The 24,853-nt window shown below is 51.4% G+C and overlaps 1 protein-coding gene across 2 annotated transcripts in view; it reads left to right on the plus strand.

Annotated features, from left to right (window-relative positions):
- LOC137632522 (spindle assembly abnormal protein 6 homolog) overlaps positions 1-24,853 on the plus strand; it is a 136,595-nt gene that overhangs the window by 35,665 nt on the left and 76,077 nt on the right. For both annotated transcript variants that reach the window (XM_068364499.1, XM_068364498.1), the window contains exons 3-4: positions 3,247-3,431; positions 12,469-12,634. In XM_068364499.1, coding sequence (XP_068220600.1) covers positions 3,247-3,431; positions 12,469-12,634 — 351 coding nt within the window. The remainder of the gene's footprint in view (positions 1-3,246; positions 3,432-12,468; positions 12,635-24,853) is intronic.

Below are 24,853 nucleotides of genomic sequence, written 5' to 3' on the forward strand. Positions count from 1 at the left end.
CTCTGCAGCCGTCCCAACGACTGGTTTATCTAGGCATGCTAATAGACACCAATCTCCACAAAGCCTTTCCATCAGCCGACCGGATAGCAAGGCTGAGGAGGGTGGCGGAACCCTTCCTCAGGCGAAAAGAACTCCCCGCCCAATCGTGGTTGCGTCTCTTAGGCCACCTATCCTCCCTGGCCCGTCTGGTTCCAAACAGCCGCCTCAGGATGAGATCCCTTCAATGGCGGCTCAAGTCCCGGTGGAATCAAGGATCCGATTCCCCGGACATTCTGATCCCAATGGGGTCTCTGGAACAGACGGACTTGCGGTGGTGGCTGGCCGACGAGAACCTGCGGAAGGGAGTGAGTCTTCTCGTCCTCCCCCCGGAATTGACTCTGTTTTCGGACGCGTCAAAAGAAGGGTGGGGGGCGCACGTTCTGAACCAGAGGGCCTGAGGCCTTTGGTCAGAATCAGAAAAGTGCCTACACATCAACCTGCTAGAATTGAAGGCCGTCTTTCTGGCTCTTCAGCAGTTCCAACGGTCCCTGGCGGGTCACTCCGTGGTGGTGATGAGCGACAACACCACGGTAGTGGCTTATATCAACAAGCAGGGAGGCACTTTTTCGCAACAGCTATCTCATCTTGCAGTAGAGACTCTGAGGTGGACCGAAACCCACTCGATAACACTATCATCTCTCTTTATTCCTGGCAAGAGGAATGTGCTCGCCGACAGTCTGAGCAGGGCTTCGCAGATAGTGAGTACCGAGTGGTCTTTGGATCTTCAGATAGCCAACAAAGTCCTGACTTTGTGGGGTTCCCCGACTGTGGACTTGTTCGCGACAGCCTTGAACTTCAAGCTGCCCCTGTACTGCTCCCCAGTCCCGAACCCCAAGGCACTCTGGCAAGATGCTTTCCAACAATGGTGGGACAACATCGACGTGTACGCCTTCCCACCGTTCTGTCTGATGAGAAGGGTGCTCAACAGGACCAGACTATCGGTCAACTGTTTGATGACTCTGATAGCTCCACTATGGCATCATGCGGAATGGTTTCCCGACCTTCTGCAACTCCTGACGGAACTCCCAAGGGAGCTTCCTCCACGACACGAGCTACTCAGACAACCCCACTCCGGCGTCTCTCACAGGGCCGTAGCCTCGCTTCGGCTTCACGCCTGGAGACTATCCAGCGTCTCCTCGCGGAGAGAGGCTTTTCGCAACAGGTTGCGGAGAGAATGTCTCGGCACCTGCGAAGGTCCTCTGAGGGAGTCTACCTAGCAAAGTGGAGAGTCTTTTGTGGTTGGTGTCGTGGAAGGGGTATCTCTCCACTCGATGCCACTATTCCAGCAATAGCGGACTTCCTCGTGAATCTGCGAGAAGAAATGCGCCTTTCTGTCTCAGCAGTGAAAGGCTATCGCTCAGCCTTAAGCTTGGCCTTCAGATTGAAGGGCGTGGATATTTTTTCATCGCTAGAACTCTCTTTACTCATACGTAGCTATGAGCTTACCTGCCCCCAGTCGGAAGTGAGACCCCCTCCTTGGAACGTGGTTCGAGTCCTCAGGTCTCTTAAGAGACCTCCCTTCGAGCCATTACGCCAGGCCTCCGATTGCCACCTGTCTTGGAAGACGGCTTTCCTACTCGCCTTGGCTTCGGCCAAGCGAGTTAGTGAACTTCATGGTCTCTCGTACGACATCGCCCATTCAAGGGGATGGGGGGAGGTAACGTTCAGGTTCGTCCCTGAGTTTGTTGCCAAGACTCAGAATCCTGGAGTGCCGGATCCTCGGTTCGACTCTTTCAGGATCGCGAGTCTCCGTTCTGTAACAAACGACCCAGACCAGCTGCTACCATGTCCAGTGAGGTGTCTGAGGCACTACTTGAAGAGAACGGCTGCAGTCCGTCCTCATGTGCGAGCTTTGTTTGTGAGCACAGGCAGGACTAAGATGAGGGTCACCAGGAACACCATCTCAGCTTGGATTCGAAGGGTTATCCACCATGCCCTGAATCCTGACCCTCCTCCGTCACGTCGCCCTTGGGCCCACGATGTCAGGGGTATTGCTACATCCCTGGCCTTCAAGAGAAACTTCTCTGTGACGCAGGTACTTCAAGCTTGGGTCTGGAAGCGTCAAACGACCTTCACAGCCCACTACCTGCAAGACGTGACCCACAGGAGCCTCGATACGTTTTCTATCGGCCCTGTGGTGGCTGCACAACAGCTGGTCTAACCTCAGGCTCCTTTTGGACAAGTAGCAGTAGGTTGAGGGCGTTGTTACCCGGTCTTAGTCTGCGTGAATGAAAGAGTATGTCTGACCCTTACTTCTTTCTTCATTCTCCCCTCTCTTGGGGAAGCAGCATCCTGGTCCTCGCATAGCTGACCTCGACCTCTGCAGGTAACCCATGTTTCTTTGTGCTCCTAGTATTAAGCTTAATACTGTTGCGTCTCCCATACCCTGACGAGGTGGTATGGGGAACGTCCTATCCTAGAATTCCTATCTGAAGGTCTCAAGGTCAACTTCATAGGACGAGTCACACTCTCCTCCTCACACTGCTTATGTAGGCCACACGTTCCTAGCGATGCTAGGAACTTGTGAGGTACAGGTGCTCCCTCTCTCTAGTGCTGCTCACTGAGGGATCGAGCCCCCGGGCAAGCCGAAGTCAGTAAGGCTGGGGACTTTCCACCCTTCCTAAGGGGTAAGTCACCCTCTGTAAATAGCGTGGTTTGTATTTCAGTTACGGAACAAATGACAAATTCGAAGATAATTTGTATTTTTCCTAACCATACAAACTTTAGCTATTTAAACATATTTGCCCGCCATCCCTGACCCCCAAGTCAAGTCCTACCTCTAAGTGAAGTGAAGCAAGTCACCGGTGTGTGGAGGGGGGAGGGGTAGCAAGCTACCCTTCCCCACCCCCCCCGCTAACTAGCGCGGGGGTAATTAACCCTCGTTAAAACTATTGGCTCGTCATTTCAGCTGCGCTAAAAGGTAAACCCTCTGTAAATAGCTAAGGTTTGTATGGTTAGGAAAAATACAAATTATCTTCGAATTTGTCATTTTAATGTTACTGTTCTTAAAATATTTTATTTTTCCTTGTTTCCTTTTCTCATTGAACTATTTTCCTTGGTGGGGCCCTTGGGCTTATAGCATCGTGCTTTTCCAACTAGGATTGTATCTTAGTAATTAATAGTAATGATTATAATAAGGATATACAGTAGTTGATTATTTAGAATCAACTTTAGTAAATGTAGTAAACTGTAAATTTTCACTTTCAGGAGCTATTAGTCCGTTTGACCGATGAACAAGATCCATTTATGCTCTATACATGTGTTGTTTGTGAAGAAGATTATCAGTCGCTTAGACAACATCAAGGTTTGCTCATAGACTTTGCAGCATTTCCTCACAAGTTTGTGGAATTGGTCAACACTTGCATAAGAGAAAACGAGACCAGTTCTCCCAGGTAAGGCATTCTATTTTGACAAAACATTCAGTCAGATTTTATATCTGTAATTAGATACAAATGAATCTCTAGATGTAATGAATATATAGTTGTTCTGTAACCGAAATACAAACCACGCTATTTACATTGGGTTAACCTTTTAGCGCAGGGTGTATTACCCCCCCCCCCCCCCTCACACACAGATGAATGCTCACTTTCACTTTTGGCTCGGACTGTGACAGACGTCTCTGTCTTGGTCCTCTCTTGGCAGTCATTGTTTGTTTTGTCTTTACTTAATCGCTTACTTTTCTTTTACTCAATATATATGTAAACATGTTTTCATGTTTGTATATATATTTGAGTATAGAAATCAGTAAGTTTCCTTTTCAGATTTGTGTGTGTAGTGTACAATTTCTACGTGGTGTCCTCGGCAGTTTGGCCACCACGCCGTATTTTATGGGTGGCGATCGAGTTTGACTTCGGTCTTTCTCTCTCTCTCTCTCTCTCTCTCTCTCTCTCTCTCTCTTGAGGTCGTTCACCCTTTTACTACGTGTTACTACGCCCTTGTAGCTTCCTTTCCGTGTGGGGGGGGTTTGCTACGCCGTACGTTTGTCTCAATTAGTTTATGAATCTAATTGTAGTTGTTTTTTTTTTTCAGCTTGTAGAACGATTCCTTTCGGGGTTGTCGTTCTTTCTTTAGTGCTCATTCATTTTTAAATTACATAATTACATAGTTACATAATTATAATTATTATAATTCTGTTTTGGTTACAGCTCTCCTTCCGTGAGTGTAAGTGGTTGTGAGGGCACGTGCCTGTTGTGTAATTCTTGTTTCCTTTCCCTCGGGATTCCTCTTCGGAGCCTTCCCGGGGGAATGAATGTGTACTAATGATTTTTGTTTTATTTTTTTACAGTTACCGATCTAGTTCGTTTCTGTAATATGGCAACGGTGTGAGCTGTCTTGTTGAGGCCTGGGGATTCGGCTGTTGCTGCCTCCCCCCTTGTATTTTCGTCAGGGGCGTGTCTCCTTCTACTGGAAGTACTCTCGTGACGACGGACAGCTCTCCAGTTCATTTTAGAACTCTCAGGAGGCTTGCCTCCTTGGGCGGGTAACTTTCCTTCCGACGGAAGTTTTTCCTGTCCAGGCTTGAGTTTTTCCCCTTTTGGGGGGTTCTTCTCTTGCCTTTTTTTCGTGCGACTATGCTCTTGGTGCTGAGCGGTCACACCTGCAGTTTCGCTCAAGGGGGTGGGCAACTGCAGGAGCTCCTCTTCGGAGGATTGCTCCTTTTAGGTCACTGGCTGACCAGTCTCTTCTACAAAGTGTTTCTCTTTCGTTCGCGAGAGAGTACACTCATAGAGACTCCTCTTCGGAGGATTCTTCTGCTGCTGTTGCTGTTGGCCTCCCTCGCCGTAAGGCCCACCGTCCGCCTCGTCGTAAGGGCCTCTCATCTCCCTTTAAGGGTGCTAAGAGGCGCCTTTTTGAATCTCCGTTTGCAGCCTACAACTCCTTTATCTTGATCTTCCGCCTTGGTGCAGATGGACAGCAGTCTGATCTCGTCTTCCGACGGGCAACGGTCTTCCCGACGGACAACGGTCTTCCGATGGACATCAGTCTCCCGGCGGACAGACAACGGTCTTCCGACGGACATCAGTCTCCCGGCGGACAGACAACGGTCTTCCGACGGACATCAGTCTCCCGACGGACAACGATCCCTTCGGGGCAAAGGGTTGCCTCCCACGGAGGTTCTTCCCTTGCGTGTCAGGGTTCCCCTGCGCGCCCTTCTGCTGTGTTCTCTCCTGCTCCTGCTCAGTGTTAGCGCACAGGCGCTCTCCTGCTCATCAGCGCTCTCATGATGATCATCCCTGCTGTTCCTGTTGATTCCTGTTACGCGCCCACGTTCGCCCTCGCGATCTAGAACTTCGGTTCAGGTCTGGGTCAAGGACTCTTCTTCTATGCGCAGGCTTCCACGCGTTGCCTTCTGCTTGTCAGCGATCATCAGCTCGCCAGCGATCACCTGTCTCTCGGCGATCTCCGGATCGCCCGCGTGTGTTACAGCCGGCACGCCAACGTTCTCCAACACTTCTGAAGGAACATGGTTCGCCAGCTACTAGCTCACCTGCGCATGCTGCTCGCCATCGCGCGATCGCCCACCTGCGGATGCTGCTCGCCATCGCGCGATCGCCCGCCTGCGGATGCTGCTCGCCATCGCGCGATCGCCCACCTGCGGATGCTGCTCGCCATCGCGCGACCGCCCATCTGCGGATGCTGCTCGCCATCGCGCGATCGCTCACCTTCGCATGCTGCTCGCCATCGCGCGATCGCTCACCTGCGCATGCTGCTCGCCATCGCTCGCCAACGCGTCGACATGCCACAACGCGCAATTGCCAACCTGCGCGTTAGCGCTCACCAGCTCACAACCGATCGCCTGTTGATCCATATCGCCAGCGGTCTTCCTCGCCCACGCGGCAGCGCTTTTCCTCGCATCGCTAACGCTTGCGTTCGCCGCCTCGGACTCGTGCTTATTCACCTGCCCACCCTCGCGACCGCTCGCCTGCGCGCCCGCGCTACCGTTCGCCTGCGCGCTCGCGCGACCGCTTGCCTGTGCGCCCGCGTGATCATTCGCCTGCGCGCCCACACGCCCACGGGCCTGCACATCTACCCTCATGGGCATCCGCGCCCATGCTCTCCAATGTTCGCCTGCGCGCGAACCAACGGTATTCCGTCGCGCGGACGGACGGCGTTCCGTCGCGCGGACGGACGGCGTTCCGTCGCGCGGACGGACGGCGTTCCGTCGCGCGGACGGACGGCGTTCCGTCGCGCGTCGAACCGACGGCGTTCCGTCGCGCGAACCGACGGCGTTCCGTCGCGCGACCCGACGGCGTTCCGTCGCTCGAACCTACAGTGTTTCTTCGCACAAACGTCGGCTTAATTTTTGCAGTATCCATTGCTCGTCTATGGGTTATCGCTCGCCGACCACCAGCTCTCGCCCTTCCTACCACGCTCGCCCTCCTTCTGCGCTCCTTCGCTCACCTTTGTTTGCGTTCCTGCGTGACCGCGCATGGACGCTTCCACGTTCGCCCACGCGCAAATCTTTGAATTACCATCGCGCGAGCTCCAGGGCGATTGCGACCACAATTCCCATTGGGGTTTTCGCAGCATGGCCAGCCTGGTGAGTTCTTCTGGAGCGTATTTCCAGGACACGGCCTCACCCCGTAAACGCAGAGCATGGCACTTGCAAGAATAGGAAGAAACTTCAGGGAGGTCTGAGCAACACTCCTCTTTCCAGAACTTGGGTTAGCCCTTCCCCGTCATTCCCTGGAAAGATTTTTGGCGGGGGGCTTTCCGTTTGAGATTTCTCCATCGGACAAGGGGTGACTGCTTACCCCTTCCTCTGGGGGCTTACCAGGTCCTTTCCCTCCTCGGTTACGGCCCGAGGTTTGGTTCAAGGAAGCTACAGGAAGATCATGGGTACTTTCCTCCTCTCGAGCTCAGGCACCTTGGCCTTTTGTCGTTAAGTATCTAACTTGCGGACAAGCTCGATGTTGTACCATTTGGACGCGCTGACTGAGGGCTTCCTTCGGGTGTCTCATCTGTGGAGGTCGACGACCTCAGACACCCTTCCATCCTTGAGAAGGGTTTGTTTGTGCCCAAGGACAGAGACTTAGACAGAGACTTAGACAGCGGCTGTGCGGAGGAAATCGACTTCCGTTTTCACTCCTCCAAGGCGCTTTCTTCCAGACTCTGCAGGGCTCCAGCGCCCTTTTCTTTCAACCACGTCGGCCTAAGTTATCGGCTACGACAACTGGGACAAGGTGTCCAATTGCAGTTTCCTCCTGTCAGGAACAGATGGCACGTGAGGCTCCCCCGGGGGGGGGGGGGCATAGTCCTAAAAGGAGCGGCAGAGTTCACGAACTCTAGGATTGCAGGTTTTTCGCTGGGAGGATGCTTAAGGTTACTCATCCGGATGACAGCTTCCCAATGCCCATTCCCGCACAATCTCTGTGATCAGCCAAGGATATCGCGCCTGCCGTCTCTGTCAGCGAATTCAGTGTCTCTGAACCTCTATGCCATAGCGTCGGCAAGAGTTGCCCGGTTGGGCAGAATGATCCATACCTTAGGCGAAGGTCCTCCATAGGATCATCGACGGCTTCACCCCCGGCCTCTTCAGTCGATCCTTTCTTGTAGGGAAGGATCTGAGAGGGGAGTTCCGTAGTCGACCTCTCAGCCCTGATCAAGTTTGTCGAACAAACTTCGGCCAGCGTAGAACAGCAGAATCAATCAGACTGGTAACGAGGCGACAGGACTCCTTAAACCCTGGTTTGGAAGGACAGGTACTTTCAGTTTCCATTCCATCCATCTTCCAGGGAGCTCGTGGAATTCAGCCTAGACTGCAAGTATTCCTGCTTATGATGCAGTGTGGCTATCCCGCCGTGGCATAGCAGGTTTTTTTTCCCAGAGAACTCTCCCTGCTTTCCTCATGGCCGCTCAGGTGCAGGCTTCCGCCTCCTCTGCTTTTTGGAGGTCTGGTCAACTCCGGTAGGCTCGGGTTCGACCTTCTTCAGGGCCGGGACAAGCTTCCGGATGCTTACCATGAGTGTGGGTTCATGGTACTTTGCTTGGAGCCTTCTCTTCTTCTGCCTCAACATCTGGAGTATCTGGCCATGATATTGAGTCAACAGCCTTACCACGTTGCAAACCCCGCTTCTCGTCCGTCCAGCGAGGTTATGCAACGTCGGTTCTGGTCGGTACTTGGATGGGTGACCACCTGGGGACGCCAGATTCTGTTGCCACATCCTCTGAGCCTTCCTTTCAGTTGACTGTGGCAAGACTGAGGAGAGTCGCAGTATCTGTTCTCAGTCAAGCAGAGCTTTCAGCCCTACCTTGGAACGTTTCCTAGTTCTCCTTTCCTCATTGACCCGTCTATAGTCCAAACGGTAGCCTCAGGATAAGTTCCATGTGGGGCGGTCCAAGTTCCGGTGGTTTCAGGCAACGTTTAACCGGACTTCCTGGCCCCTATGGGACCAGCGGAACTATTAGACCTGCAATGGGTGTTGACCTATGGAACCTCTTGATGGTAGTGGATATTCTCGTCCTTTCCCCACATTCTTGATGCTGTTCTCGGACTCGTCAAAGGAAAGGGGGGGGGGTGGCATGTTCCGGTCCAGGCCTATGGTCAAGACCTGAAGGATACCTCTCCATCATTCAGGCAGGCTTAGGGGCCGTAGTCTGGCCCCTCTACAGATCCTACAGCTCCTGCCGAGTCGCCCCGTGCGCGTCGACTTCATGATTCTGGCGTGTTCTAACCAGCAGGGGACGCTTTTTCACACCTTCACATCTTACAGTAGAGATACCGGGATGATTGAGATTATCTCAATACCACCATCGGCTCTCTCATTCCAGGCAGAGGAATGTTCTCTCCGACTATCCGAGCAGAGCCTCGTAGAAAGAGTGTACCTGGGGGTCTTTGACCTTGAGTAACCAGCAAGTCCTGGTTTGGGGGACCTGATCGCGACAGCTTGGAACCTCAAGCCTCAGCTGTTCTTCCCCCCAGTCTCAGACCCCGAGACTCTGGCAAGATGCATTCCGGTGATGGTGGGACAACTTCGACGCCTGCGTCTTCCCTCCTTTTTGTTTGTGGACAATGGGTCTCAACAAGACCAGGTTGTCTGTCAACCTATCAATGGGAGAGCTCCACTGGGACTATGCGCAGAACGGTTTCTGGACCCTCTGCTTCCCCTGACGGAACTCCCGGGAGAGCTTCTCCCACGGCGCAGACTACTCAAACAACCACACTGCGACATCTCTCCCGAACCGGGGCGTCACTTCGGCTTCATGCCTGGAGACACTACGCCTCCTCCTCAAGAAGAGACAACCCGCTACAGTCGCGGTACGGAGGTCGCGTCATCTGCGATATTCATCTGCAGGGGTCTTCCAGGCAAAGTGAAGAGTCTTCGGTGGTTGGTGCCGTGGGAGATATACCTCTTCCCTTGAGGCCTCTTCTCCAGCAATAACGGTCTTATTGCCTTTCGGTGGGAGGAAACTCCTTTCCGCTCTCGGCAATGAAGCCTGTCGCTCAGCCTTTCCCTGACCTTCAGGCTGAAAGGAATAACTTTTTCCTGCCCGCTGGATCTTTCCTCGCTCATGCGAAGCTACGATCGTCCCTGCCCTAGTCGGAGGAAGACCTCCAGCATGGAGCATGGCTCGGACTTTTAGTCCTTTAAGAGATCTTCTCAAGACCCTTTACGACAGTCCTCGGATTGTATTCCGCCTTGGGTCTCCTGCTCACTCTGGCCACGGCCAGTGTGTAAGCAATCTTCTTGGTCTCGTACGACTCCGCCCTTTCTAAGGAAGAAGGGAAGGCAACATTCAGGTTCGCTCCTGAGTTGTTGGCTAGACTCAGAATCTTGGGGTCCCGGCCCTTCGGTCCAATTCCTTCAAGATTTCGAGTCTCCATTCTGTATCTGATGTCCCAAGACCTTCTCTTTCTTGCCAGTAAAGGAATCGAGAGGTTAGCTTTGGGAACAGCTGCAGTTTGTCCTCAGTTGCAGCCGATTTGGGAGCACAAGGAGGACACGGGGGAGAGTCACCAGTATACCTCTTCAGCCCAGACTCAAGGACATTCATCTCGACCTGTCTCCAGACCCTCCCCCGTCACGTCGCCCTACAGCACGATGTTGGATACATCGCAACGTCCCTCGCCTTCAAGTAATACTACTCTGTGACGCAGGTGCTACAAGCTGGAGTCTGGAAGCGTCTAATGACCTTCGCAGTCCGCTTCCTGCAGGGCGTGACCCACAGGAGTCTCGATACGTTTTCTATCGCTCTGTGGTGGCTACACAACAGCTTTTCTAACCTCAGGCTCCTTTTTGGACAGGTAGCAGAAGGTTGAGGGCATTGTTATCAGGTTTTAGTCTGCATGAACGAAAGAAGTATGTCTGGCCCTTATTTCTTTCTTCATCATCCCCTCTACGGGGAAGCAGCATCCTGGTCTCTGCATAGCTGACCTCGAATCTCTGCAGATAAACCATGCTTCCTTGTGTTCCGAGTATTGAGTCAATACTGTCGCGTCCCCCATACCCTGACGAGGTGGTATTGGGAACGTCCTAACCCAGAGTTCCTTCTGGAACTCCAGGTCAACTGCCTAGGACGGGTCACACTTCTTCCTTCACACACAAGCTTATGTAGGCCACACGGTTCCTTGCGGAGCAAGGAACTTGTGAGGTGCAGGGACTCCTTTTCTCGAGTGCGACTCACTCGGATTCTGAGTCCCCGGGTAAAGCCAAAGCCAGTATGGCTGGGGACTTTCCACCCTTCCTAATGGGTAAGTAACTCAATGTAAATAGCGTGGTTTGTATTTCGGTTACGGAACAAATGACAAATTCGGAGATAATTTGTATTTTTCCTAACCATACAAACCTTAGCTATTTACACATATTTGCCCGCCAGCCCTGTCCCCCAAGACAAGTCCTACCTCTAAGTGAAAGTGAGCATTCATCTGTGTGTGAGGGGGGGGGGGGGAGCCAGCTTCTCTCTCCCCCCCCCCCCCCCCCCCCCCCCCCCCCCGCTAATACACCCTCGTTAAATACTGATGGCTCGCCATTTCAGCTGTGCTAAAAGGTAAACCCAATGTAAATAGCTAAGGTTTGTATGGTTAGGAAAAATACAAATTATCTTCGAATTTGTCATATTATGTTTCTGTTGCAAGCTGCAATAAATTATTTTTGTTTATAGCTGAGGATAATCTATTTGTTTTGTAATGGAGGAGAATAATTGTAAACTGTTGTTAGAAACTTCTTCATTTTTGTAACAGTTCATTTGAAAATGTAGGGTCATTTATAATTTTTGTTGTCATTCATAGTTTCAAGTCTGTTTCTGTTATAAAAAGAAATTGTTCTTTTAGCTCAGGCTCTGGTACTAGTTAACAGAATTCCCCTGTCCCTTTGACTACTGTTGCTCCTATTTCTTATGCCATTCAGGGTGAAATTCTGCAATTTGTTAAACCCAGTGAATTTAAGGCCACCGAGGAGTTTGTTTCCAAAAGTATCCATACCTTTCGTCCTTTAGAGAAGAGATATGTTGTCAGCAATGCTATAATGACCGTTGAATTATTAAGGTAATTACTTAATGTTAGGTGGTGCAAGTGTGAAACTGTGCACATCTGTCTGTAACAGAAAAGCCAGTTTAGTCATTGGTTAAAATCAGTACAAGCATACTGTTGCAGCTCTTTTTGACTCTTGGATCTTTTCTTACCTTTGGTTATGGTAAGCATTATTTTTCGTAGCAACAAAGCACAATTAAGGATAAGCATTTGGTGAAGTGGATTTTGTACAAACCTTTTGAATCACCATTAAGGAAAGTGGTCATATCAGTTTTATGGGAAGGTATAGAGGGGTACTCAGTACTGTGTACCAAATGTAGGATGGAGTCACAAGAGGGGCTCTGTTACAAAATTAACATTCAGTAAGAGATTTTAGAGGCCTCATTCATTTAGCAAAGTATAAAAGTTGTCGAGAGAGCAGTAAGAAGATAAGTGGGTGTAGCGTAGATGGAATGGAAATAAATTGCTAGACTAATGGTTAGTGAAAATGTATCATTAGTAGGGAGAGCAAAGGCTAATGATGGATATATAAGGCCTGAACTGTGTGTAGCAGAAAAATTTGTACTGACAAGGAAAATGTGTGTGACCTTGGAATGTTAAGATTTATGGCTAGAATATGGTGGGAAGATTCCGTTAAGAATGAGGAATTGGTGGAGAAATATGGTGTCCAAAAGATGTTAATAAGTCTTAGAATAAAAATATTAAGTTTGGATATGTGATGAAGAAAGGGCGAGTAACAGTTGGTCAGAAAGAAAAAATAAAAAACAGAATTAGCAGTATATTATGAAAGGAGATAGATAAAGTCTTACACCTGATGGGAAAGAGAGAGAAATCATATCATCTTGTAACCCCTTAAAAGGAAGATGTGACAGAAACTTAAATGATGATGACACTTATGAACACTATTATGAGTTATTTTTGCTGAAGATTTTTATTTGATTTACAATTTACTATTTCAGATTTGTTTTGGTATTACGACCTGGAGGGGATTGTGGAGGATCCTCGACTCTAGAAGTTGTTGAGGTTAATATTTTTAAGCATTTATGCCATTTAGCTCTTACTTTAGCCCCTGCATCCACACAGCTGAAGCTCACATATCTAGCAGAATGTTGTAAGGGTTTCAAGGTAAGCCAAGATATTTTTTCATGCTGAAGGAAGTTAATCATAGACTTTTAGCCTTTGACTTTCATGTCTTATGTTGGTAGAATACATTTGTTTTTTCAATATTAATCTTACCCGATGATCATGTAGCTGTCAACTCCGTTGCCCGACAGAATTCTACGGACGGGATACGCCAGCGATCGCTATACAGGAGGGGGGTGTACTCACCAGCGCCATCTGTGGTCAGGTACTCCAGTACTTCTTGTCAACACCACCTCAATTTTTCCTCTGTCGTGCCGCCGGCAAGACCTACATGGATACGCTGTTGATTTTGGAGTCTTTGTTCACGGTTTTGGTGAAGTATTTGCTCTAAAATTTAGCCTTCGCTGTACAGGAAGCTTTTCCCTTAGCTTAGATAGCTTTTGGAATTAAATTGATTTATTGGTTAACGATCTTTGCTTTACTTTGGAATTCCCCCTTGACTGTTCTCTAAATTCAAGATGTCCGACCACTCTCAAGCTCCTAAATTTAGGCGATGTAGTGTTAGGACTTGTAATAGGCGTCTTCCGAAGGCCTCTGTTGATCCTCACACCGTTTGTTCCGACTGTAGGGGAAAATCCTGTCAGTTGGAAGATCGATGTGGGGAATGTGCTGGGCTTTCGGAATTCGAATTTAATGAATTCCTCAAATATACAACTAGGTTAGAGAGGGAGAGAGTTAGGAGGAGTTCTTCTCGCTCTTTGGTTTATTCCTCCCCCCATGACCCTCAACCTTTTCCTTCCCCTGTGGTGGTGACCCCCGAACCTGCTACGAGTGCTCAGCCTGATATGACGGATATGTTGCGTGCCATTCAGGCTCTTGGTGATAAGGTGGAGTCGTTAGTTAGTGACCACAATCTTCTCTTGGCAGATGTCAAGGAACTTAAAGTGAAGAGTGCAGTGGGAAGTGTTAGTGCCAGTGCTGTGCCTAGTGTCAGTGTCAGTGTTGCGCATGAGGATACTTCTGTGCGTGCCAGTCGTCCTCCCAGTCCGGGACCTCTTGCAAGCTCCCAAGCCCAGGGGAGAAGCAACGTCGAAGGGCAAAAGGGTTCGGCAGGCCTTGATCGGCGCACAGTTGTATCCTCAGTGGTTGCGGGCGTATCTGATAGAGATCGTCACTTCCACTCCCAGACGAATGAGCCCTTAAATTCCTCGTCTGCGGAAGAGGTTTCCAGGAGGAAACGGTGGACCCAGGTCTCACGACCTCTCAAACGTAAGGTCCCTTCCGAGCTAGTCCAACGGCCCAGGTGTAGCCACTGGGCCAGTTCGGACTCGCCGCAGTCATCTGATGACTGCACACCTCCTAAGAGAGGTAGAGCGGTGCCTCAACAGGCCTCTGCTCCAACTTCTGTGGACCCCAAGTGGTCTATGCTGCAGACTATGCAGTCTCAGCTTGCGGCTTTGATGCAGGAGTATCAGGCAGAGAAGGTTAACACACCTCCTCCTGCGAGCGCTCCTCCACCTCTGCGCAGTCCTCCCTGCCAGACGCTTGTTCTTGAGGCTCCTCCTGCTTCCATGCGTGAGCTGCCGCATCGGGAGTTGCCAGGTTCCAGCACTATGCAGCAACCTCCTCTACCCATGAGGCAGGAGCCTCATGCTATGCGGCAACCTCCTCAACCCTTGAGGCAGGAGCCTCATGCTATGCGGCAACCTCCTCTACCCATGAGGCAGCAGCCTCATGCTATGCGGCAACCTCCTCAACCCTTGAGGCAGGAGCCTCACTCTGCGCAGCAACCTCCTCAACCCTTGAGGCAGGCGCAACCCTTGAGGCAGGAGCCTCATGCTATGAGGCAGCCTCCTCAACGCATACAGCACGAGCCTCTTACCATGCAGCAGCCGCATTCTTCGCAGCATGAGCCTCATCCCATACAGCATGAGCCGCATACCATGCAGCATGAGCCTCATGCAGCATGAGCCTCATGCCTTCCAGCATTCGCTTCTGACCACCTCGCTTGCTCCTCAGACCACCGCAGAACCTCCCTCACTCCAGCCCCCTGCCTTTGTCATTGCCAGCCCTCAGTCTATTCAGCAGAGGCATGATGATGGATCCGCAAGTGCGCATGCACCCGTTCTGCAGGATTCAGCCATTCAGCCTGCCGCTCTACCTTTACCTCTCGCTACTCAACTCTCAGGCGATGAGGTTTCTGAGGATGAAGCTGCTCATCTGGATGATCCTACATCTGATGTGGAAGGACACAAGTCGTCGCCGCCTTCCTTAGACTTTCGCAAGGTCCTGGCTCTGTTCAGAGAGTTGTACCCTGAACACTTCGTATCTGCAACCCCTCGTTCTCCTCCATCCGAGTTTTCTCTAGGCATGCAGCCTACTACGTCTGCCTACACCAAGCTTGTCCTCGCCAGATCATCAAGGAGAGTTTTGAGGGTTTTAGGGGATTGGTTGCAGTCCAAGCAGCAACTGGGAAGGACCTCTTTTGTGTTTCCTCCTCCTAAGCTGGCTTCTAAGTCGGGCGTCTGGTATGCCACGGGAGAGGAACCTGGCTTGGGGGTTCCTGCCTCTGCCCAGGCCGACTTCTCAAGTTTGGTTGACTCTCCCCGCAGGTCGGCTATGAGACGCTCGAAGGTCTGCTGGTCCTTTTCTGATCTGGACCACTTGATGAAGGGAGTCTTTCGCGCCTTCGAAATTTTTAACTTCCTCGATTGGTGCCTGGGGGCCTTAAGCAGGAAGACTGCTCCTTCTGACAAAGATTCGGCCATGCTGATCATGTCCAGTATGGACAAAGCAATTCGCGATGGTTCTGGCGAACTTGCGTCTATTTTTGTCTCAGGAGTCCTCAAGAAAAGGGAACATCTATGCTCCTACTTATCGACTGGTATCACCCCTTGCCAGAGGTCAGAGTTGCTGTTTGCTCCTCTCTCCAAGTTCCTGTTTCCGGAGGAGTTAATCAAGGGGATGGCTGCGGCTCTTATCCAGAAAGATACGCATGACCTCATGGCCTCTTCAGCACGTAAGGCTAAAACCTTACCTTCCGTGCCGAGATCTTTCCGCACCCCTGTGGCTGATACACCTGCTACCAGATTCATTCCGCCCTTTCGTGGCAGAGCCTCCAGTAGAGGAAGTACCCGTGCAGACAGTCACCGGGGCAAGTCCAAGAAAGGTGCCAAGTCCACGAAAAGCAAGCTTTGACTTCCTTCCTCTCCAGACAGCTGTAGGAGCCAGACTCAAGACCTTCTGGCAAGCCTGGGAGAGCAGAGGTGCAGACGCTCAGTCTGTCAAGTGGCTAAGGGAGGGTTACAGAATTCCGTTCTGCCGCAATCCCCCTCTGACCACATCTCCCATCAACCTCTCTCCCAACTACAAGAAGGACAAGAGGCTAGCGTTACAACAAGAGGTGTCGCTCCTGCTACAGAAGGAGGCAGTGGTGATAGTCCGGGACCATCAATCCCCGGGCTTTTACAACCGTCTCTTCCTGGTGGCCAAGAAGACAGGAGGTTGGAGACCGGTGCTGGACGTCAGTGCGCTCAATGCTTATGTCACCAAGCAGACGTTCACAATGGAGACGACGAAGTCGGTCCTAGCAGCGGTCAGGCAGGAGGACTGGATGGTCTCGTTAGATCTGAAAGACGCCTACTTTCACGTTCCCATCCATCCAGACTCCCAACCTTTTCTGAGATTCGTCTTTGGAGAGGTTGTGTACCAGTTCCAAGCCCTGTGCTTTGGCCTGAGCACGGCACCTCTTGTGTTTACGCGACTGATGAGGAATATTGCGAAATTCCTTCACTTGGCAGACATCAGAGCCTCCCTTTATTTAGACGACTGGCTTTTAAGAGCTCCCACAAGTCGTCGCTGTCTGGAGAGTCTCAGATGGACTTTGGATTTGACCAAGGAACTGGGCCTCTTGGTCAATTTAGAGAAGTCCCAGCTCGTTCCTTCCCAAACCATCGTTTACCTGGGTATGGAGATTCAGAGTCGAGCTTTTCGGGCTTTTCCGTCGGCCCCAAGAATCAACCAAGCCCTGGAGTGCATCCTGAGCATGCTGAGGAGGAACCGATGCTCGGTGAGGCAGTGGATGAGTCTAACAGGGACTCTTTCATCGCTAGCCCTGTTCATCGAGTTAGGGAGACTCCACCTCCGCCCCCTTCAGTACCATCTGGCAGCTCACTGGAACAAGGATATGACGCTCGAGACGGTCTCTATTCCGGTTTCCAAAGAGATGAGGGCTACTCTAACGTGGTGGAAGAACAGCATTCTTCTCAAGGAGGGTCTCTCGTTAGCTGTTCAGACCCCCGACCATCATCTCTACTCGGACGCATCAGACTCGGGCTGGGGCGCGACATTGGACGGACAGGAATGCTCGGGGACATGGAACCAGGAACAGGAAACGCTTCATATCAATTGCAAGGAGTTGTTGGCGGTTCATCTGGCCTTAATGAACTTCAAGTCCCTCCAGCTAAACAAGGTGGTGGAGGTGAACTCCGACAACACCACAGCCTTGGCGTACATCTCCAAGCAGGGAGGGACTCATTCGAGGAAGCTGTTCGAGATCGCAAGGGACCTCCTCATTTGGTCAAAAAGTCGAAAGCTCACGCTGGTAACGAGGTTCATTCAGGGCGATATGAATGTTACGGCAGATCGCCTCAGCCGGAAGGGTCAGGTCATCCCCACAGAGTGGACCCTTCACAAGAACGTGTGCAACAGACTTTGGGCCCTGTGGGGTCAGCCAACTATAGATCTGTTCGCTACCTCGATGACCAAGAGGCTCCCATTGTACTGTTCCCCGATTCCAGACCCGGCAGCAGTTCACGTGGATGCCTTTCTGCTGGACTGGTCCCACCTCGACCTGTATGCATTCCCGCCGTTCAAGATCATCAACAGGGTTCTTCAGAAGTTCGTCTCTCACAAAGGGACACGGCTGACGTTGGTTGCTCCCCTTTGGCCTGCAAGAGAATGGTTCACAGAGGTACTGCAATGGCTGGTCGACGTTCCCAGGACTCTCCCTCTAAGAGTGGACCTTCTGCGTCAACCTCACGTAAAGAAGGTACACCCAAGCCTCCACGCTCTTCGTCTGACTGCCTTCAGACTATCGAAAGACTCTCAAGAGCTAGAGGCTTTTCGAAGGAGGCAGCCAGAGCGATTGCCAGAGCAAGGAGGATATCCACTCGCAGAGTCTATCAATCTAAGTGGGAAGTCTTCCGAAGCTGGTGCAGACCCAATGCAGTTTCCTCTACCAGTACCACTGTAACCCAAGTTGCTGACTTCCTGTTACATCTAAGGAATGTTAGATCTCTATCAGCTCCTACGATCAAGGGGTACAGAAGTATGTTGGCAGCGGTTTTCCGCCACAGAGGCTTGGATCTTTCCACCAACAAAGATCTGCAGGACATCCTTAGGTCTTTTGAGACCTCTAAAGAACGTCGGTTGTCCACTCCAGGCTGGAATCTAGACGTAGTCCTAAGGTTCCTTATGTCATCAAGATTTGAACCTCTCCAGTCAGCCTCTTTCAAGGACCTCACTCTAAAAACTCTTTTCCTCGTTTGCCTTGCAACAGCCAAAAGAGTAAGTGAGATTCACGCCTTCAGCAGGAACATAGGTTTCACATCTGAAACGGCTACATGTTCCTTGCAGCTCGGTTTTTTGGCCAAAAACGAGCTTCCTTCACGTCCTTTGCCTAAATCGTTCGAAATACCTAGCCTTTCCAACATGGTGGGTAACGAGCGAGAGAGAGTTCTTTGCCCTGTCAGAGCTCTCAAGTACTATCTTAAAAGGTCAAAACCCTTGCGAGGACAATCGGAGGCCTTATGGTGTGCTATTAAGAAACCTTCACTGCCTATGTCTAAGAACGCAGTTTCTTACTACATAAGGCTTCTGATTAGAGAAGCTCATTCTCATATGAAGGAAGAAGACCTTGCTTTGCTGAAGGTAAGGACACATGAAGTGAGAGCGGTGGCTACTTCAGTGGCCTTCAAACAGAACCGTTCTCTGCAGAGTGTTATGGATGCAACCTATTGGAGGAGCAAGTCAGTGTTTGCATCATTCTATCTCAAAGATGTCCAGTCTCTTTACGAGAACTGCTACACCCTGGGACCATTCGTAGCAGCGAGTGCAGTAGTAGGTGAGGGCTCAGCCACTACATTCCCATAATCCCATAACCTTTTTAACCTTTCTCTTGAATACTTTTATTGTTGTTTTGGGTTGTACGGTCGGCTAAGAAGCCTTCCGCATCCTAGTTGATTTGGCGGGTGGTCAATTCTTTCTTGAGAAGCGCCTAGGTTAGAGGTTGTGATGAGGTCCTTTAGTATGGGTTGCAGCCCTTTATACTTTAGCACCTAAGAGTCGTTCAGCATCCTAAGAGGACCGCTGCGCTCAGTAAGGAAGACGTACTTATTAAAGGCAGAGTAATGGTTCAAGTCGACTTCCTTACCAGGTACTTATCGATTTTATTTGTTATTTTGAATAACTAATAAAAATGAAATACGGGATACTTAGCTTCTTGATTAACATGTATACTGGTTTTCACCCACCTCCCTGGGTGTGAATCAGCTACATGATCATCGGGTAAGATTAATATTGAAAAATGTTATTTTCATTAGTAAAATAAATTTTTGAATATACTTACCCGATGATCATGATTTAATTGACCCACCCTTCCTCCCCATAGAGAACCAGTGGACCGAGGAAAAAATTGAGGTGGTGTTGACAAGAAGTACTTGAGTACCTGACCACAGATGGCGCTGGTGAGTACACCCCCCTCCTGTATAGCGATCGCTGGCGTATCCCGTCCGTAGAATTCTGTCGGGCAACGGAGTTGACAGCTACATGATCATCGGGTAAGTATATTCAAAAATTTATTTTACTAATGAAAATAACATTTTACATGTATACAAAACTTTTGTCCTTCAAGATAAGGGAAATGTTTAACTTATCTAATTTGTTTATTGGTTGTGCTCTCTATGGTTTTTGAGGATGCGGGAAGCTGTTCTAGTTATTTTTGGTAATTGAGATGGGGTGTAACAATATTCCAGGGTTATTTTGTTTTTCCCAACTCAAAAGCTTGTTCCTCTGAGGTTTTCTAATATTAATGAAGCATTATCATCATACTTACTGTAATGCTTTGTTTCTTAATCTATGTTTGTTCCGTAACCGAAATACAAACCACGCTATTTACATTGGGTTTACCTTTTAGCGTAGCTGAAATGGCGAGCCATTAGAATTTAACAAGGGTGTATTACCCCCGCGCTAGTTAGCGGGGGGGGGGGGGTAGGGGAGTGGTAGCTAGCTACCCCTCCCCCCCCTCACACACCGGTGAATGCTTCACTTTCACTTTTGGCTTGGACATGGACAGACGTCTCTGTCTTTGTCCTCGCTTGGCAGCCATTGTTTGTTTTGTCTTTACTTAATCACTTACCTTTCTTTTACTCAATATATATGTAAACATTTTCACATGTTTATGTATATATTTGAGTATAGAAATCAGTAAGTTTCCTTTTCAGAGTTTGTGCTTGTGTGTGTAGTGTACGATATCTCCGTGGAGCCCTCGGCAGTAAGGCCACCATGGTGTAATTTCATGGGTCGCGGTCGAGTTTGACTTCGGTCTTTCTCTCTCTCTCTCTCTTGAGGTCGTTCACCCTTTTACTACGTTACTTACTACGCCTTTGTAGCCTCCTTCCCGTGTGGGGGGGTTGCTACACCGTACGTTTTGTCTCAATTAGTTTATGAATCTAATTGTATTTGTTGATTTTTCAGCTTTGTGAACGATTCCATTCGGGGTTTTCGTTCTTTCTTTAGTGTTCATTCATTTTTTAAATTACATAATTACATACTTACATAATTATAATTGTTATAATTCTGTGTTGGTTACAGCTCTCCTTCCGTGAGTGTAAGTGGTTGTGAGGGCACGTGCCTGTTGTGTAATTCTTGTGTTCCTTTCCCTCGGGATTCCTCTTCGGAGCCTTCCCCGGGGGAATGAATGTTAACTAATGATTTTTGTTTTATTTTTCACAGTTACCGATCTAATTCGTTTCTCTAATATGACAACGGAGTGAGCTGTCTTGTTGAGGCCTGGGGATTCGGCTGTTGCTGCCTCCCTTATAGATCTTCGTCAGGGGCGTGTCTCCTTCTCTTGGAAGTACTCCCGTGATGATTGACAGCTCTCCAGTTCATTTAAGAACACTCAGGAGGCTCGCCTCCTTGGGTGGGTAACTTTCCTTCTGAGGGAAGTTTTTCCTGTCCAGGCTTGAATTTTTCCCCTTTTGGGGGTTTCTTCTCTTGCCCTTTTTTTCGTGCGAATATGCTCTTGGTGCTGAGCGGTCGCACCTGCAGTTATGCTCAAGGGGCTGGGCAACTGCAGGAGCCCCTCTTCGGAGGATTGCTCCTTTTAGGTCACTGGTTGACCCGTCTCTTCTACGAAGTGTTTCTTTTTCGTTCGCGAGAGATTACACTCATAGAGACTCCTCTTCGGAGGACTCTTCTGCTGTTGTTGCTGTTGGCCTCCTTCGCAGTAAGGCTCATCATCCGCTACGTTGTAAGGGCCTCCCTTCTCCCTATAAAGGTGCTAAGAGGCGCCTTTTTGAATCTCCGTATGCAGCCTACAACTCCTTCTTCTTGATCTTCGCCCCTGGTGCAGATGGACAGCAGTCTGACCTCGTCTTCCGACGGGCAACGGTCTTCCCGACGGACAACGATCTTCCGACGGACAACGGTCTTCCGACGGACAACGATCCCTTCGGGGCAAAGGGTTGCCTCCCACGGAGGTTCTTCCCTTGCGTGTCAGGGTTCCCCTGCGCGCCCTTTGCTGTGTTTTCTCCTGCTCAGTGTTAGCGCACAGGCGCTCTCCTACTCTCCTGCTCAGTGTTAGCGCACAGGCGCTCTCCTGCTCATCAGCTCTTTCCTGATCGCTGGCGCTCTCCTGTTCGTCAGCACTCTCATGATGATCATCTCTGCTGTTCCTGTTGGTTCCTGTTACGCGCCCTGTGCGCCCACGTTCGCCCTCGCGATCTAGAACTTCGGTTCAGGTTTTGGACAAGGACTCCTCTTCTACGCACAGGCTTCCACGCGTTGCCTTCTGCTCGCCAGCGACCATAGACGCGTCAACGTTCGCCTGCTCGTCAGCGATCTCCTACGCGTCAACGATCGCCATCGATCTGCCACGCGTGTCAGTTTCCCTGGACACCATCAGTAGCGATCTAGCGCTCGCCTGCTGTGGATCACGATCTCCGGTAGCTGAATCTTGCCGTAGATCTTCCTCCTGCTCGCCAGCGCTCACCTTTACTTCTGTCCTTCTGTGCGCCAGCTTTCTTCTCGCCAGCGCACATCTGCGCGCCCTTTTCTGCCACGCATCATTGGGCGCCAACGGTTTTTCTGACCGTCTAGGATCGCCTGATTAACAGCTTGCCTCAGCGCTCACCTTCCTGATGCACCTGCGCGCCTTCTGTTAGCGCGATGCGTGCTAACCATCGCTAGTCTCTCTCGCGTTGGCAATTGCCTACGCGCCCACGCTATTCTTCACCTGCGGGTTAGCGTTTTGTTAACGCACCACCGCTCGCCAACGCGCCGTCGCTTGCCAACGCGCCGTCGCTTGCCGACGCTCCATCGCTTGCCAACGCGCCTTCACTCGCCTACAGGCTATCGCTCGCCAGAACGCGCCATCGCTCGTCAACGCGCCATCGCCCACCTACGCGTCATCGGTCTCCCGACCGCCTGCGCGTCCACACGCCCACGTGCCCGCGTGACCGCACGCCCACGTGACCGCACGCCCACGTGACCGCACGCCCACGTGCCCACGTACCCGCGAGACCGCACGCCCACGTGCCCGCGCGCCTACGCTCATGCACGACCGCGCACATGCTCTCCAATGTTCGCCCGCGCGCCTACGCTCATGCACGACCGCGCACATGCTCTCCAATGTTCGCCTGCGCGCGAACCATCGGTTTTCCATCGCGCAGACCGACGGTTTTCCGTCGCGCGGACAGACGGTGTTCCGTCGCGCGGACCGACGGTGTTCCGTCGCACGGACCGACGGTGTTCCGTCGCGCGAGCCTACGGTGTTTCATTGCGCGAACCTACGGTGTTTCATCGCGCGAACGTCTGCTTGATTCCTGCAGTATACATTGCTCGCCTACGGGTCATCGCTCGCCGATCACCAGCTCTCGCCCTTCCTACCACACTCGCCTCCTTCTGCGCTCCTTCACGCACTTTCGTTTGCGTTCCTGCGTGCCCGCGCATGGGCGCTTCCACGTTCGGCCAAGCGCAAACCATTGATTTACCTTCGCGCGAGCGCCAGGGCGATTGCGACCGCGATTCCCGTTGGGGTTTCGCAACATGGCCAGCCTGGCGAGTCTTCGGAGCCTTCCCGGAGGAATGAATGTTAACTAATGATTTTTGTTTTATTTTTCACAGTTACCGATCTAGTTCGTTTCTGTAATGTGACAACGGAGTGAGCTGTCTTGTTGAGGCCTGGGGATTCGGCTGTTGCTGCCTCCCTTATAGATCTTCGTCAGGGGCGTGTCTCCTTCTCTTGGAAGTACTCCCGTGACGATTGACAGCTCTCCAGTTCATTTTAGAACACTCAGGAGGCTCGCCTCCTTGGGTGGGTAACTTTCCTTCCGAGGGAAGTTTTTCCTGTCCAGGCTTGAGTTTTTCCCCTTTTGGGGGTTTCTTCTCTTGCCGTTTTTTCGTGCGACTATGCTCTTGGTGCTGAGCGGTCGCACCTGCAGTTACGCTGAAGGGGCTGGGCAACTGCAGGAGCCCCTCTTCGGAGGATTGCTCCTTTTAGGTCACTGGTTGACCCGTCTCTTCTACGAAGTGTTTCTCTTTCGTTCGCGAGAGAGTACACTCATAGAGACTCCTCTTCGGAGGACTCTTCTGCTGTTGTTGCTGTTGGCCTCCTTCGCAGTAAGGCTCACCATCCGCTACGTCGTAAGGGCCTCCCTTCTCCCTATAAAGGTGCTAAGAGGCGCCTTTTTGAATCTCCGTATGCAGCCTACAACTCCTTCTTCTTGATCTTCGCCCCTGGTGCAGATGGACAGCAGTCTGACCTCGTCTTCCGACGGGCAACGGTCTTCCCGACGGACAACGGTCTTCCGACGGACTTCAGTCTCCCGACGGACAGACAACGATCTTCCGACGGACATCAGTCTCCCGACGGACAACGATCTCTTGGGGGCAAAGGGTTGCCTCTCACGGGGGTTCTTCCCTTGCGTGTCAGGGTTCCTCTGTGCGCCCTTCTGCAGTGTTCTCTCCTGCTCAGTGTTAGCGCACAAGAGCTCTCCTGCTCATCAGCGCTTTCCTGATCGCTAGCGCTCTCCTGTTCGCCAGCGCTCTCCTGTTCGTCAGCGCTCTCCTGTTCATCAGCGCTCTCCTGATGATCATCTCTGCTGTTCCTGTTGGTTCCTGTTACGCGCCATGTGCGCCCACGTTCGCCCCGCGATCTAGAACTTCGGTTCAGGTCATGGACAAGGACTCTTCTTCTACGCACAGGCTTCCACGTGTTGCCTTCTGCTCGCCAGCGATCACCAGCTCGCCAGCGACCACAGACGCGTCAACGTTCGCCTGCTCGTCAGCGATCTCCTACGCGTCAACGATCGCCATCGATCTGCCACGCATGTCAGTTCCCCTGGACACCATCAGTAGCGATCTAGCGCTCGCCTGCTATGGACCACGATCTCCGGTAGCTGAGTCTTGCCGTAGATCTTCCTCCTGCTCGCTAGCGCTCGCCTTTACTTCTGTCCTTCTGTGCGCCAGCTTTCTTCAATCGCCAGCGCTCATCTGCGCGCCCTTTTTCTGCCACGCACCGATGGGCACCAACGGTTTTTTCTGACTGTCTAGGATCGCCTGATTAACAGCTTGCTTCAGCGCTTGCCTTCCTGATGCACCTGCGCACCTTCTGTTAGCGCGATGCGCGCCAACCATCACTAGTCTTTTACGCGTTAGGGATCGCCTATGCGCCCGTGCGATTCTTCGCCTGCGCGCTAGCGTTTTGTTAACGCACCACCGCTTGCCAACGCGCCGTCGCTTACCGACGCGCCATCGCTTGCCGACGCGCCATCGCTTGCCAACGCGCCTTCACTCGCCTACGAGCTATCGCTCGACAGAACGCGCCATCGCTCGTCAACGCGCCATCGCTCGTCAACGCGCCATCGCCCGCCTACGGGCTATCGCTCGACAGAACGCGCCATCGCTCGTCAACGCGCCATCGCCCGCCTACGCGCCCACGTGCCTGCTTGTCCACACGCCCACGTGCCCGCGCGACCG

The sequence above is a fragment of the Palaemon carinicauda genome, chromosome 41 (assembly GCF_036898095.1).
Source record: "Palaemon carinicauda isolate YSFRI2023 chromosome 41, ASM3689809v2, whole genome shotgun sequence".
NCBI classification, from domain to species: Eukaryota; Metazoa; Arthropoda; class Malacostraca; order Decapoda; family Palaemonidae; genus Palaemon; species Palaemon carinicauda.